The sequence below is a fragment of the Parastagonospora nodorum genome, assembly GCF_000146915.1.
Source record: "Parastagonospora nodorum SN15 chromosome Unknown scaffold_13, whole genome shotgun sequence".
Classification (NCBI taxonomy): Eukaryota; Fungi; Ascomycota; class Dothideomycetes; order Pleosporales; family Phaeosphaeriaceae; genus Parastagonospora; species Parastagonospora nodorum.
Window position 1 is genome coordinate 53,754 of NW_001884561.1, and position 12,472 is coordinate 66,225.

At 52.0% G+C, this 12,472-nt stretch overlaps 5 protein-coding genes across 5 annotated transcripts; 4 read left to right on the forward strand and 1 right to left on the reverse strand.

Moving 5' to 3' along the window:
• Positions 1-865: 865 nt before the first annotated feature.
• SNOG_08496 (hypothetical protein) lies at positions 866-1,793 on the forward strand. Its single transcript, XM_001798754.1, has 4 exons — positions 866-962; positions 1,015-1,334; positions 1,385-1,433; positions 1,487-1,793. The coding sequence occupies exons 1-4, from the start codon at positions 872-874 to the stop codon at positions 1,618-1,620; spliced, it is 594 nt and encodes a 197-aa protein (XP_001798806.1). The 5' UTR covers positions 866-871; the 3' UTR covers positions 1,621-1,793.
• Positions 1,794-1,838: 45 nt separating this feature from the next.
• SNOG_08497 (hypothetical protein) lies at positions 1,839-2,921 on the reverse strand (the record flags this gene model as incomplete). The annotated part of the gene is made up of 2 exons (XM_001798755.1): positions 1,839-2,628; positions 2,818-2,921. The coding sequence occupies 2 exons, from the start codon at positions 2,919-2,921 to the stop codon at positions 1,839-1,841; spliced, it is 894 nt and encodes a 297-aa protein (XP_001798807.1).
• Positions 2,733-5,627, forward strand: SNOG_08498 (hypothetical protein; the record flags this gene model as incomplete). The annotated part of the gene is made up of 3 exons (XM_001798756.1): positions 2,733-2,959; positions 3,029-3,248; positions 3,360-5,627. 3 exons carry the CDS (start codon positions 2,733-2,735, stop codon positions 5,625-5,627), a joined length of 2,715 nt encoding a protein of 904 aa, XP_001798808.1.
• A 1,654-nt stretch (positions 5,628-7,281) lies between these two features.
• SNOG_08499 (hypothetical protein) lies at positions 7,282-8,345 on the forward strand (the record flags this gene model as incomplete). Its single annotated transcript, XM_001798757.1, has 2 exons — positions 7,282-7,808; positions 7,973-8,345. The coding sequence occupies 2 exons, from the start codon at positions 7,282-7,284 to the stop codon at positions 8,343-8,345; spliced, it is 900 nt and encodes a 299-aa protein (XP_001798809.1).
• Positions 8,346-10,030: 1,685 nt separating this feature from the next.
• SNOG_08500 (hypothetical protein) lies at positions 10,031-10,881 on the forward strand (the record flags this gene model as incomplete). Its single annotated transcript, XM_001798758.1, has 3 exons — positions 10,031-10,323; positions 10,385-10,599; positions 10,661-10,881. 3 exons carry the CDS (start codon positions 10,031-10,033, stop codon positions 10,879-10,881), a joined length of 729 nt encoding a protein of 242 aa, XP_001798810.1.
• Positions 10,882-12,472: the final 1,591 nt, after the last annotated feature.

Below are 12,472 nucleotides of genomic sequence, written 5' to 3' on the forward strand. Positions count from 1 at the left end.
CGAGACGGTGGAAGCGAGCTACCAGAAGGTGAGGGTCGTGGGTGCGAGGAGAAAGCGATTGAGTTCGTCGCCCCTGCCCATGCAAGAGGCTGGGCGTCCGTTCCCCAGACTGGCAGAGATGAGATGATCCCTGCACGCCTTTTTTCCTCGCGAACACGACCCGAAGCCAACATGCCACCATTTCAGACGTGCCGATTGGTGGATAGAGACTATATTCCAACACAGGTTGAGTGAAGCGTGTCCTTTTCGACGGCGGCATCTTTTGAGGAAAGCGCGGGAAGTCACGCCTCGACGCGATCGCTTCATGAGAGGTGCCTCGTTCCCTTCGACCTGCTCACTCTCGTCCTGAGACGCGTTAGAAGTCCCGACGCTTACGTCGTAAATGCCTTCATGCGCTTCAAGTCACCGTCGGAACGTTTCTGGAGGTGAGATTCGATACATGCGCAGTCGCTACACCTTCAGCGACTGCAATGACCGGCTAAGGCTGCAAGTGTTGGTGTGCCTGGTAAGGAATGCTTGCTAAATACGCGGGGTCTGACCAAAGCTCAATATCACATCACTACCAACTTTCAACGCTCGCCTCTTGAACGGGTTCAATTGCCCAGGCAGACAGATGAAGGAGACTGACGACAGCAAGTTTATGCATATCCTCTGCTTTCAGACAACCTAGACATGAGGGCTCCACTCTCAGCCGCGGAAGCACCCCCCAGGCACCCAGCCAATGAGCGGTGAATGAACCCTGAGAGCTGCCCCTCCGCACCCTCAAGTTTCAAGAGCCCAACACTGCCCTTTAACTTGAACTCTACACGCCACTCGAGACCATTTGTCCTACCTACCACTCAGTCTACCCCACTATCTCTACACCGCAAACATGGCCGACCACCACGACGACCTACACGCCGAGCAGACCGAGGGCTTCAAGGTGGGCGAGAAGAAGACCATTGACGAGTACCAGAAGCTGGGTATGTTTTGTCGTGCAAGTGAGGTATCTTGTAGCTGACCTCACTACTACAGACCAGAACGACGAGTCCCTCCAGAAGTGGAAAGCCTCTCTCGGTCTTGGTCAAGGCAAGGACATCTCCGACCCCAACGACCCCCGCAAATGCATCATCCTCTCGCTTGGTCTCGAAGTCGAGGGCCGTGAGGACATCATCATCGACCTGCGATCGCCCGGTGCCGTCGAGGCGCTCCAGAGCAAGCCCTTCACTATCAAGGAGGGTGCCACGTTCCGCATGAAGGCCCAGTTCAAGGTGCAGCACGAGATCTTGGCAGGATTGAAGTACCTCCAGAAGGTGTCACGCATGGGAGTCAGCAGCAAGATGCAGGAAATGATGGTGAGCCGGGCGATTCCCTCGCGGATTCCATTCGCTAACGGCAGTAACAGGGTTCATACGGTCCTAGCACCGAGGAGAAGCCATTCTACGAGAAGAAGTGTACGCAGTGAAGCTCCCTCTCCGATACCGCGCGATGCTAACACCCCTCCCAGTCGAACCCGAAACTGCTCCCTCCGGCATGCTCGGCCGTGGCCACTATGAGGCCGTCTCCAAGTTCGTCGACGATGACAACCACACCCACCTGCAGTTCAAGTGGTCTTTCGACATCAAGAAGGACTGGAACTAAGCTCAAGTCGACTGAGCAAGCGTTGGAAAGGGACGGGATTTGGAGGAATTGCTGCGTTGGATATCCCGGGCAAACTGGTGCCCGCAAAATAACGAAATGACGGCTGATGATATAGATGAGCTCTAGGTCGATTGGGTCAACATCTGCGAGATCTTTATAGCAATCTTGCGACTGCACCTTTTCGTTCTGGCTTGTATTCGTCGTGCACTTCCGTCTCGTCATCCCGGAGCTTCGCAAATTTGCTCATTGTCTAACTTCTGAAATTGAAACCACCGGGCTGCGATCCTCTTCGCCTTGACGGTCCGACCCGCCCATCCGCTCTCCCCACTGTTGGAGCCAAATCGCCGCGCGGAGACGTTGAGGATGGATACTTCCTGCTCCCATGGGTCTTGCTCTGTGTTTGTGTCGTCGTGAGATTCCCTGTCTTCGATTTGCATTTCAAAGTCCTCTCCGTCTGCTGGTGGTTCAGCCGTTGTGCCTTCACCGGGACACTCGACGACTTGAAGCACGGCACCCAGCTGGAGCGCAGTTTCGGTAGCTGCTGCAAATGATCTAGAAAGTCCCTGGGCAGAAAATGATAGAGTGGACGCATGTAGGGCAAGCGGGTTGACCAGGACCATTCTCGGTCGCGATCCATGCTGACCACCATGCGCAGATCCGGTCTGGCCATGAATTGTCAGATAGGCCAACAATGCCTGCACTGATGCACAGAAAGCCAGCTTGATATGACGGGCCGTAAGGAGATTGTGTAGCGAAGGGCTGATTACGTCCCGCATGTAGTCATCCTCCTCTCCCCCACCCTGGTGCTTCTGCAGGGACTGTGCAAGCTGGCGCAAGAAGGTGTCACGGCTCGAGCATATGATGAGAAGGGTAGAAGCAGTACCCGCCTGGGTTGTCAAGATGTAGTGGAGTAGTCCCGCCAGTGTTAGTGGGTAGATGACAGTCGGCGAGATGGCCATGAATCGGTCGATCTGCATCCAGACTGCGGCTGGCATATGCGCCTGGGGTCTGCGGTCAGTGTCGAAAAATGGGGGGTTCCATGTGCGGGTCGAGGTGAGGGTGGAGGTGACAGCGAATCGGCACGGACGCCTCCTCCGCGGGGCACTCGCGCCATGGACCCGTGGACGTCAAGCAAGAAGCCCCATGCACGTCAGGCACACTTTCACCCACTGCAAGACTCGCTCGCCCCTAACACACCTGACCTTGCCCATCTGTGCATAGCCGCCACCTCTGGAGCAGCGGACGCGCAATCCGCAGTGCGCTACGGACCGAAGCGCTGTTTGCGCGTAGACGGCAGCCATGGAGTCGATAAGTCGCATCTCGAGCTTGCTGGAGACAGGTAGGACCCGCTTCCCACTTTTACGCCTTTTTGCTCTCCCAATGTAACTCTGGTGTACCTCGGGAAGAGCTTTGGGCGTCTTCTGCGCGCATTGGTGGCTGTCATGCATCCGTCCAACTTTGCTCACTGGTCTCTCTCTACAGCTCGCGATCTTACCCTCGAAGCCGCCAACAATGCCAGCAGCGTCCGCCGAGCGCCCACCAAGGAGCTGCCCTCGGGCCAGCTCAAGAAGCTCCTGGACAGCAGGGCCGAGCGCGAAGTGCTGGAGGGCTTGCGACGAGTCGTTACTGTAGGATACCCCGCCACAACTTGAAGTACGGACAATCGTCTGATATGAGCTTGAACGGGTTGGTACTGACGCTGGGAATTGCAGATGTCATACCGGCAGCCTCCTTCACAGACACTGCCATTCTTCTCCCACGTGATCAAGAACGTTGCGTCGCCCTCGCTGCCCGTCAAAAAGCTCGTCTACATCTACCTCCTCCAGCATGCCGAACACGAGCCAGATACCGCGCTGCTCTCCATCAACACGATACAGAAGTCGCTCACCGACACGAACCCCCAACTTCGCGCGCTCGCACTGCGCGTCATGTCGAGCATACGAGTGCCCGTCATCAGCCAGATCGTGAGCTTGGGCATCAAGAGAGGAGCAGGAGACATGTCGCCGCTTGTAAGAAGAGCGGCTGCACTGGCCATACCGAAGTGCTATCGACTAGATCCAAACACGGAGCCGCAATTACTCGAATACCTGTCGCAATTGCTGGGTGACAAGCAGTACTTTGTCACGGGCGCAGCAGTCGCAGCCTTCCTCGAATTATGCCCCGACCGCCTCGATCTGCTCCATCCGCATTACCGCTCACTGGTCCGGAAACTGGTTGACATGGACGAATGGGGCCAGTTGGCCACTCTACGCTTGATGATGGTGTATGCGCGTAAATGCTTCCCACGACGGACGAAGAAGGTCCCCAAAGCCTCGAGTAGCAACAACACTGCCGCAAAGACGACCAAGAGCACAAAGGGATTCTACGACACGGAGAGTGATTCAGAAGAGGAAGAGAAAGAGCATGAGTCAAACATGGAAGAGGTTGCTGTGCTGGACCCCGATCTTGAACTGCTTCTGAAAGCTTGCCAGCCACTTCTGCAGTCTCGCAATGCTGCTGTGGTGGTAGCAGTAGCACGAGCATATCTATACCTCGGTACACCAGAATACCTCGTTCAGGCTGTCGGACCACTGGTATCGCTTCTGAGATCTGCAGGCGACATCCAGCACATTGCACTCTACAACATTGTCCAGGTCTGTTTGAGCCATCCGGAGCCATTCGTCAAGTACTACACACACTTCCTTGTTCGCTCAACGGATGCCCCACATATTTGGCGCCTCAAGCTAGAGCTCCTGACGTTGATCTTTCCATATGCGCAGCCAAGGTTGCAAAGCCTGATTTTAGCTGAGCTCAGCCACTTCTCGCATTCTGGAAGTCTTGATGCGGCGCTGGTCAAGGAATCTGTGCGTGCGATCGGAAGATGTTCGCAGAGTCCTGCGACGAGCCCACAGACGTCAGCCAGATGCCTGCGCCTGTTGCTGAAACACATTGGATCTGCGGACGGCCATCTAGTCGCTGAGTCACTTGAAGTCATTCGACACCTCATTCAACGAGACCCCAGTGCTCATCGAATGACTGTCGTACGACTTGCCAAACATCTCGACGCAGCAACGAGCCCACAAGCAAGAGCAAGCATCATATGGCTCGTCGGCGAGTTTGCGGGTCTCGACCCCGAGAACAACATTGCCGCAGACGTCTTGCGCATTTTGGTGAAGGGCTTCGCAGATGAAGCGGAACCGGCTAAGCTTCAAATCGTGTTGCTAGCTGCGAAAGTCTACATCCATCATCTCACCGCGAACCCACCACCGGAGCCAGTGAAGCTTGAAGAGAAGAAGGATAATACGTCGTTAATGGACAACTTCCAGGAAGAAGAAGGTGGTTTCCGGGACACTGATCTCGAAGTACCGCCCGAGCCTAAAGAGCAAGAAAAGCCTCACCCCGTCAAGGCCATTTACGATCATCTACTTCTGCTCACCAGATATGACACCTCCTACGACCTCCGTGACCGCGCACGCGTCTACAAAGCCCTCCTCGCAACCCCCACCTCCACACAGCTCGCATCCCTTCTCCTCCTCGCCCCCAAACCCGTCCCGCACATCCCCAGCCCCAGCGAGACCCGCAAAGGCTATGTCCTCGGCAGTGCCAGCCTCGTCATCGGCGACGAAGGAGGCGTCGGTGGTCTACGCGGCTACGACGACCTCCCGCGCTGGGTCAAAGACGGGCACGAACCCGATCCCGCACTGCGCGACGAGGTTGTTCCATCCACTACTACTTCGACGTACGAATCTGCGCGGGCAATGACAGCGGCTGATAGACTTGATGCCGCTGCTGGGCCGATGAGTAGTAGAACGCCGGATAGTATTCTGTCGCCGAGGAGTGCGAATGGTGTTGGTGGTGGGGAGGGTAAGGGCAAGGAAAAGACGCTGGATGATTGGCTCGCGGAGGAGAGTGCGAGTGAAGAGTCGGGGAGTGAGGAAGAGGAGGAGACGGAGGAGGAGGAGAGCAGCGAGTATGAGACTGAGAGCGAGAGTGGGGATGAGGGCGAGGGGGATAGACTGGTTAAATAGTCCAATCCTAATTCTCGTAGAAGGATCAAAGAGAAGGCTTTCCAGATGAATCGATGTGTCGTGCGACTATGCCCTGGTAAATTCCAACTTTTAGAGTTGTTGCTATAGTTGTGGTTTGCACTAGGTTGCACACTACGACGCACTAGCCCGAAATCTATCTGCAAGGCCTTTGGTCCTGCATTAGTAACATGTCCATTTCAAACGCAGTATCGTCGACCTTCTTTACCTACTCCTTTGTATCCTTCGCTCGGTATACATTGCGAATCAAACATAGTCGTCTTCTCAGCCAGTGACTTCTCCTTCGTGAGTCGCAAGTTCCAGTGTCTGGTTCTGCTCCTGCGACTTCGAATGTGTATGTTGCTTCTTGCTTGGCTGATGGATTTCCTTGAAAGGCTTTGTTGGTGCTCGTGAAGAGGTGCGGTAGATGCTAGGATCTTGTGCTGCAGGGCACCCTTCCTTCATACATCGCCTGTCTGAAATTGACTTTATCGCGCGCTTAGAGAAAGGGGATACATGGCTTGCGTAAGTGCATGTAAACTTGCTAGACAGTGAGCCAAAAGTAAGGGAAACATAAGCCGAAAAGAAAAGCCCCGGTTTCCGCTAGTAGACAAAGAAAATTGCGCCGTTCTTTGCTTGCTCAGCGCACGTCGGGTTGGAGTGTTACCTGGTTTCCCAGTACTTCGACCCTTGCAACGACCTGCTCCATGTACGAAAGGAACCTTGCGCTGGGCAGGAGGCGCAAGAACGTACGTGATGCAAACGTGGTCCCGTATTCAATGGGTCCAGGGTGCCCTTGTGTCATTAGCCAGTGAGGAGTCCTAGCTGGAAGTCACCTTCCCATAACGGTTCAACAGTCGAGGCTGACTGAGGCGTTCAGCCGAAGCCACTTTCCTCGTGATATTTCAGCACTCAAGACTGACTAAGATGTCAAGATACTTGCTATCTGTTTATTCTATGGATACACGCACACTCGAGTGCATGTAGTCGTTAGAGTTGATGTGATGAAAGTCGTGAAGATTCAGTGTTGGTCCTCCACCTGCGTCATGTGGATGAATCCGTCCAGTGGCGCACATAGACACGCAGCTGGGTGCAGAAATAGGGGGCGGGGTGCATGCTAATGTTTGTGCCTTGTGCATTGCCGCCTGGTTTATCTGTAGCGTTTCTGTCACACCCGCGGTCTGCTTTGTCATATTGCGGGCGTTACAGTCGGCATCTGTCTTCACCGCGACACACACACTCGCTATCTGTTTGCTCATCGGATTCTCAGAGGACAATGCCTGGATACTTTCCGTCTGAGCGTGCTACCGGTATCTGCCCTCGCGACATCCACTCGCCGGATGCTTGCGTCAGCGGTGCAGCCTCATCTGAATCACGGAGAACAATGACTGGATACTTCCCTGAGCAAGGCTTTCAACCAGTATACCGACCAGATACCGACGCTATTCAAGATACCAGGCGTAATAATTTCCAACGGGTACAACAATCTACCGCGCAAAACGTTTTCCAACCAGAACGCAGAGCTCAAGAGTCCGTCGCCACTCGCGGTATCGCGAGCAATGCCCTTGAGCATTATACCCCCAACATCAACTCCGCGGTTGGTCAACATTCCGAAAGGAGATCTTTCGATGACAGGCTCCATTGTGCTACAGATCAAATGGCACCCAGGTTTCCCAGTCAGCCTGATCTCATCAACAACACCTTTACCCAGCACGAGACTGATCCTGCAAGACGCTATCACTCATGGAAAGATCATGGACTCAGTGAGTCAATTGGTAGCGCATTTCCACTTCAACACTACGCTGGTCCTGATCCCATGGCCAACACTTCTTTGCAGCGACAACTTCCATCCTCCAGTCTGTCGAGCACCGAACCCGATCAATACAGTTCATCGCAACCCAACGAAGAAATGAGGCCACACTACCCCGGTGACATTCCGTACGATTTTGATGCTACTGGTGTGCCGAAGGAGGTATTCGACCAGTATATGTATGCATTCACGTACGCGGCAGGTGGAGCTCGCGACGAGGTCTGGGCAGAATTTCGGCAGATGTCGGCATTCCATGAGACAGCACAAGTTACAAAGGCGAAGGATCGAATGTGGAAACATGCGTACGAACTATTCATACCACTCATGCGCCAAATGAAGCAAGAGAAGTCTGTCAAGGAGATTCAGCAATGCGTGTACGAGACGTATAAAGTCAGACTCAAGTGAGTGTTCCGATCATAGTTCAGTGACAGGCAGTGGTCTAATTCATTACTAGCTATAACAAGTTGACTCAGATGATCAACAGACCAATGGACAAATCACCACGAACCTCTTTCAACGCCCCGTCCCCATCCAGCAGTTACCATACGCCTGATTTCCGAACCCAGCCTGAGTCAAACAATTACAAGGGTACATCACAACTAGAGGAGAGGATGAAAGCCGTGCGCAGTCAGTTCAACTCATTTAAGGAAAAGACGAAGACGAGGATTCAGGCATTGCTTCATGAGATCGCTTCATTGCGGCGAGAGCTGGACGCTGAGCGGGAGAAGGCGAGGAAGCTAGAAGAGCATAACGAGTGGATGGCCGATGAGAAGTATGATCTGGAAGCGCAATTGACAGATATACACATGTTTGAAAAGCCTGGGTCCAAACGGAGTCGATCGGGCAGTGGGTCCTCAATAAGTCGTAATTCCTCTATGCGTAGCACACAATCTCGCATGTCGAGTCGTTAGGCAGATCGAGATATCGAGGATTGCCAGCTCGGATCGACTTGCGCTAGCTTTCATAAACTTGTTACTACATTACACATTAACATCTCCATGGAGTTTTATTCAGAAATACATGTCTGCGATCCTCACGTGTTCACGCTGGTTTCTGTTTGATGGGCCGTGCCGTAGATATGGTACTTGCCTTCTAAAGCATGTCTTCACTCCCCAAGGCGCAGGGTCTGACGCGACCAGCCACAAGGCCACAGCTGTTTCCTGCCCGCTTGAACAGTGGCTTAGTGATTTTGATGCCAAAGTGTGTTTTCGTTGGCAACCAGGTTTTGGTACTACTGCAAAGCTCGTTCCTAGTTTAATCATCATGTAGCACAGAGACCAACCTCTGGTCATCAGGTTCACAAGAACGGTCTTCACATTCCACGCCTGCATATTCCCAAATACTGTTTTGAGAACTTTCATGATCTTTCCTCACATATGGCCAGGCAACCATTATTGCAAGGCTTAGATCTAACCGCGTAAAATCCCCAGAATTCCGTGAAAATCCCGGAGAATCCTGGAAAACTCTGGAGGACCCCTGGTGATCTCAAACTTTCCTGGGATTCTTACTGGGTTGTCTGAAAGCCGGCCCGGGCTCCAGAACGCCCATGCCTTCCGAAAGGTGCAATGCTTCCGGCGGGGTCAACAACACTGTCCCGAGAGGTCACGCACTTACGCGACACATCGCCAATGCAGCCTTTCATACCCCCCGCTTTTCAAGACTTTTGTTGTGGCTGTACATACCACGTGGTTTTCCTGTCATGTCGGGGTGGGTCGGGCCATGCCATTACAGGTCTTACAACAACAGCACAGCGGTGACACCAAGTAGATTGTCGTCAGTGCAGGAAACCCAGAGCGTCTGGAGAAGCTTACCGCCACACATGCATGAACTCCCAGTTTCACGTTGGGAGAACCGCGTGGAGATGATGATTTGCGCAAATAGCTGCAGTGTCGCAATCGTCAAGGGAAAAACGCTAAGGATGTTGTCCGTGGATAGTGCTGTCATCGTGAGTCCGTTGCGCCCTCATGCGTCAGGCTGCAATATTAACAAGTTGACACATCAAACGCATAGTCGCTTATATGTGCTCCTGATAGAGTCTTTTCTATTGTTCCTTTAGCGTACTACACGATGACATTGTTCAGGTTTTGTTCAGCATTTGACGGTATTTCTGCGAAATGAAGACGAGCTAACTGGAAAGGGATAGAATTGGCGAATCTCCCCAGGTACCTTTTCTGGGTAAGGAGAGGTTGTAATGACATGACACTTCGTTTAGATTTGGCGTCTGCATCACTAATTCGGGTTAGCCATGTTGATTGAATCCAAAACTTCTACAATATTTCTTCAGAATTCCTCTCTCACACCTTCCCCCGGTTTTCACGAAATTTACAGAAATATTGTCGACAAAACTACAGAACGCATCGTGTTTTGGCAAATTTGGGAACAACTCTCAGTGAACTTCAATGAAGTTATCTTTCTCCAACAAAGTAATCCAGTCCCACCGCACAATGGGCAGCGCATCCTGTTATATAGAGGAGCCCTTCGTTCCTGTAAAAAGGCATGATACTTTTGGCATACATGGAAAGCACACCATTCAACTATCGTACCTATCTACTACCAACCTCCGGCGCCGGTTCTATCCAGAAACCCCTCTTCAATAATGGCTGAACCCATTCCCAACATCCAGACAGTCAAAGACTTTGCGCCCAACAACCCCGCGTTTCTACGCTGCGTAGATCGTTGCGTACAAGAGAAACGTCCGAGCACAGCCATCGATCTCTTGTTGGATGATCTGAAAATGCAAAGTATGGAGATAGGTCTCAAGAAAATGCTTCACAAAGCCTTCTACCATGCGGTGTTTCCATACGTGAAACAGGAGAGAGCTTTGAAACCTAACCGTGGCTGGAAACATATCATCGCAGAAATCGAAGAAGGGACTGGAATTGGTTTCACGTAAGTGGCCCTTTGGGAATTCCGCACGCAGCCACGCTAACAAAGTATTTTTGATGGCCAGTCCAGGTTTTATGAAGAAGTGTGTCGAAGAAGACACCTCTGTGCAATTGATACATGAAAAGTTGGACGTGTTGCTGGACCACTGGACGAAACACAACCCCAACCATGCCCCAGCAACCCAATCGGCTGGCCCCACGATTTTGCAGAACCAAGCAGATGTTCAAAATGCTGCTGCTACTCGTGGTACTCCGAATACCATGCCTTCTCAGTATCCAGGTATGTTTTCGAAAAAAGCACTTTTCAGATTGAATACCGCTGCTGATCTTGAGTGCTGAAGCGTGCGGAGACAGTCTGCCCGCTGAGGTGTCTGTGAACGAACCCCTGGTGACAGATGCGATGTATCGCTCTGCACAGCAGACCTTTGCGCCCGATGCATGCGATCAAAACAACACAAACACCACGCCTGGCACCGTCCAAAAAGCCGAGCAGGGCTATGTGGATAACGAAGCCACCACACCCGCTCTTTTTCGTTGGTGGGCTGATGATGCACAATCGTGAGACCTCTTAAGGTCTCATGGAATGTTTGCAATGCTAGAGTATTGTTCAGATTGATTACAATTTCTTTCCTTCGTTCTTCTTTTGGTACAGGTGTTGGCAGCTTTCACGGAGGTATCTGTATGTTCAAGGGTTGTTTCGTCCTTATTGAGATACCACGACCTTGTGCAAAAATAAGACAAACAAAATATTCAAACAGAAAAAAAGATATTACCATTATCTCTACGTCACATGACTGGTGTAATGTGATCCGGTTATGACAACATCCTTTCAGCCTACAGTCCTTGCGCATTGCGTGACTTGGTTGAGTGGTACAAGTACAACGTAGGAACAATTCCGAAAAAGCGAAGATGCGGGCAACAAAGCGATTGAGAAAGAGAGGGTGACAGTATCTAAGAAGTTGGAATAGGTAGAGGTCTCTTGCACATTTTGAGACATTGCTTTATGTTTAGAGGTCTCATGTAAAGAGAACGCGTTCTGGAAAACTTTTGTACGACGCGAATGTTGGGGCCGAGTATCGCGTGTGGCTTTGGCACTGGAAGACGTGTTACCACCGTGCTTTTGAATGTGGATACCAAGCAGCAAATAGTAGGGCGGATTCTATTCAAGTCGGCTAATTACTGCATTGGGTGTAGGCGTCGATCGGGATTTGGCGAAGGCTGTTGAAGCAGCATCTGTGCACGGGAAACTAGCGTACTCCTGTCTCAATGTATCTTTGTGTAGATATGGAGATATAATATTCAAGAGAGGAGATGATGGAAAAGACTCCTATTTGTAGCCTTCTGCGTTCTTGCTAAAGGCGGCTGTTTCCGAAACAGTCGATATGCTGCGAGCCACACACCATGCATTAGCGGCAGCCAAGAAAATACTCCCCGCCCCTGTCTTGTCACCCTGAAGTCTTGGAGGGGGCCATTTACTATCCAATAGACAATCCGTTTGCGTCCAAGCCTTGCGGATACACGGAAGCTCGGGACGGAGCGCGTCAGAATTCCGACGCAGTTCCCAGGCATAGGCAAGTTAGATAATACGAGTGCTGCAACAAGTTCAGCCCATCCGTTCGCTTATTTCTTCCCTATCCTCACTTCCTCAGCCTCGCTCGTTTCTGCCTTTCCACCTCCATTTTTAACATGTCGTCGGTATCTACCAGCCCACCCGTAACTATAACGGACGCGGCTGAAATCGCGTCGTACAATCGCGGCCCTATTACAGAAATACTATCCTTTCCGGCCTCATGTACCCAGACCATTACGACTGGGGCCAAGAACTACTTTTTCGGGCATCGTGGGAAGCATTTACGACAATAACTGTATCGCGCTTGGTACCCTCGACGCTGGATATCTCATAGAGACGGATCGCTGGGCTAAATACTACTGTAGGCAAAGACATCGCGGCCCTAATTTCGAACGTAGAATGCGTGCTCATGTTGTTTAGATAGCCCAGCTATATGTCCTCATGGCTGGACCGCAGCGGAGACGTATACATCCTGCATCAGTGTAGGGCGGGATCCGACGTGCATCTCACTTGGCCCCGCCACCACAGCGGCACTGTGCTGTCACTGCTACGTCCTGGGGAAATGCACGCATACTTACAGCTG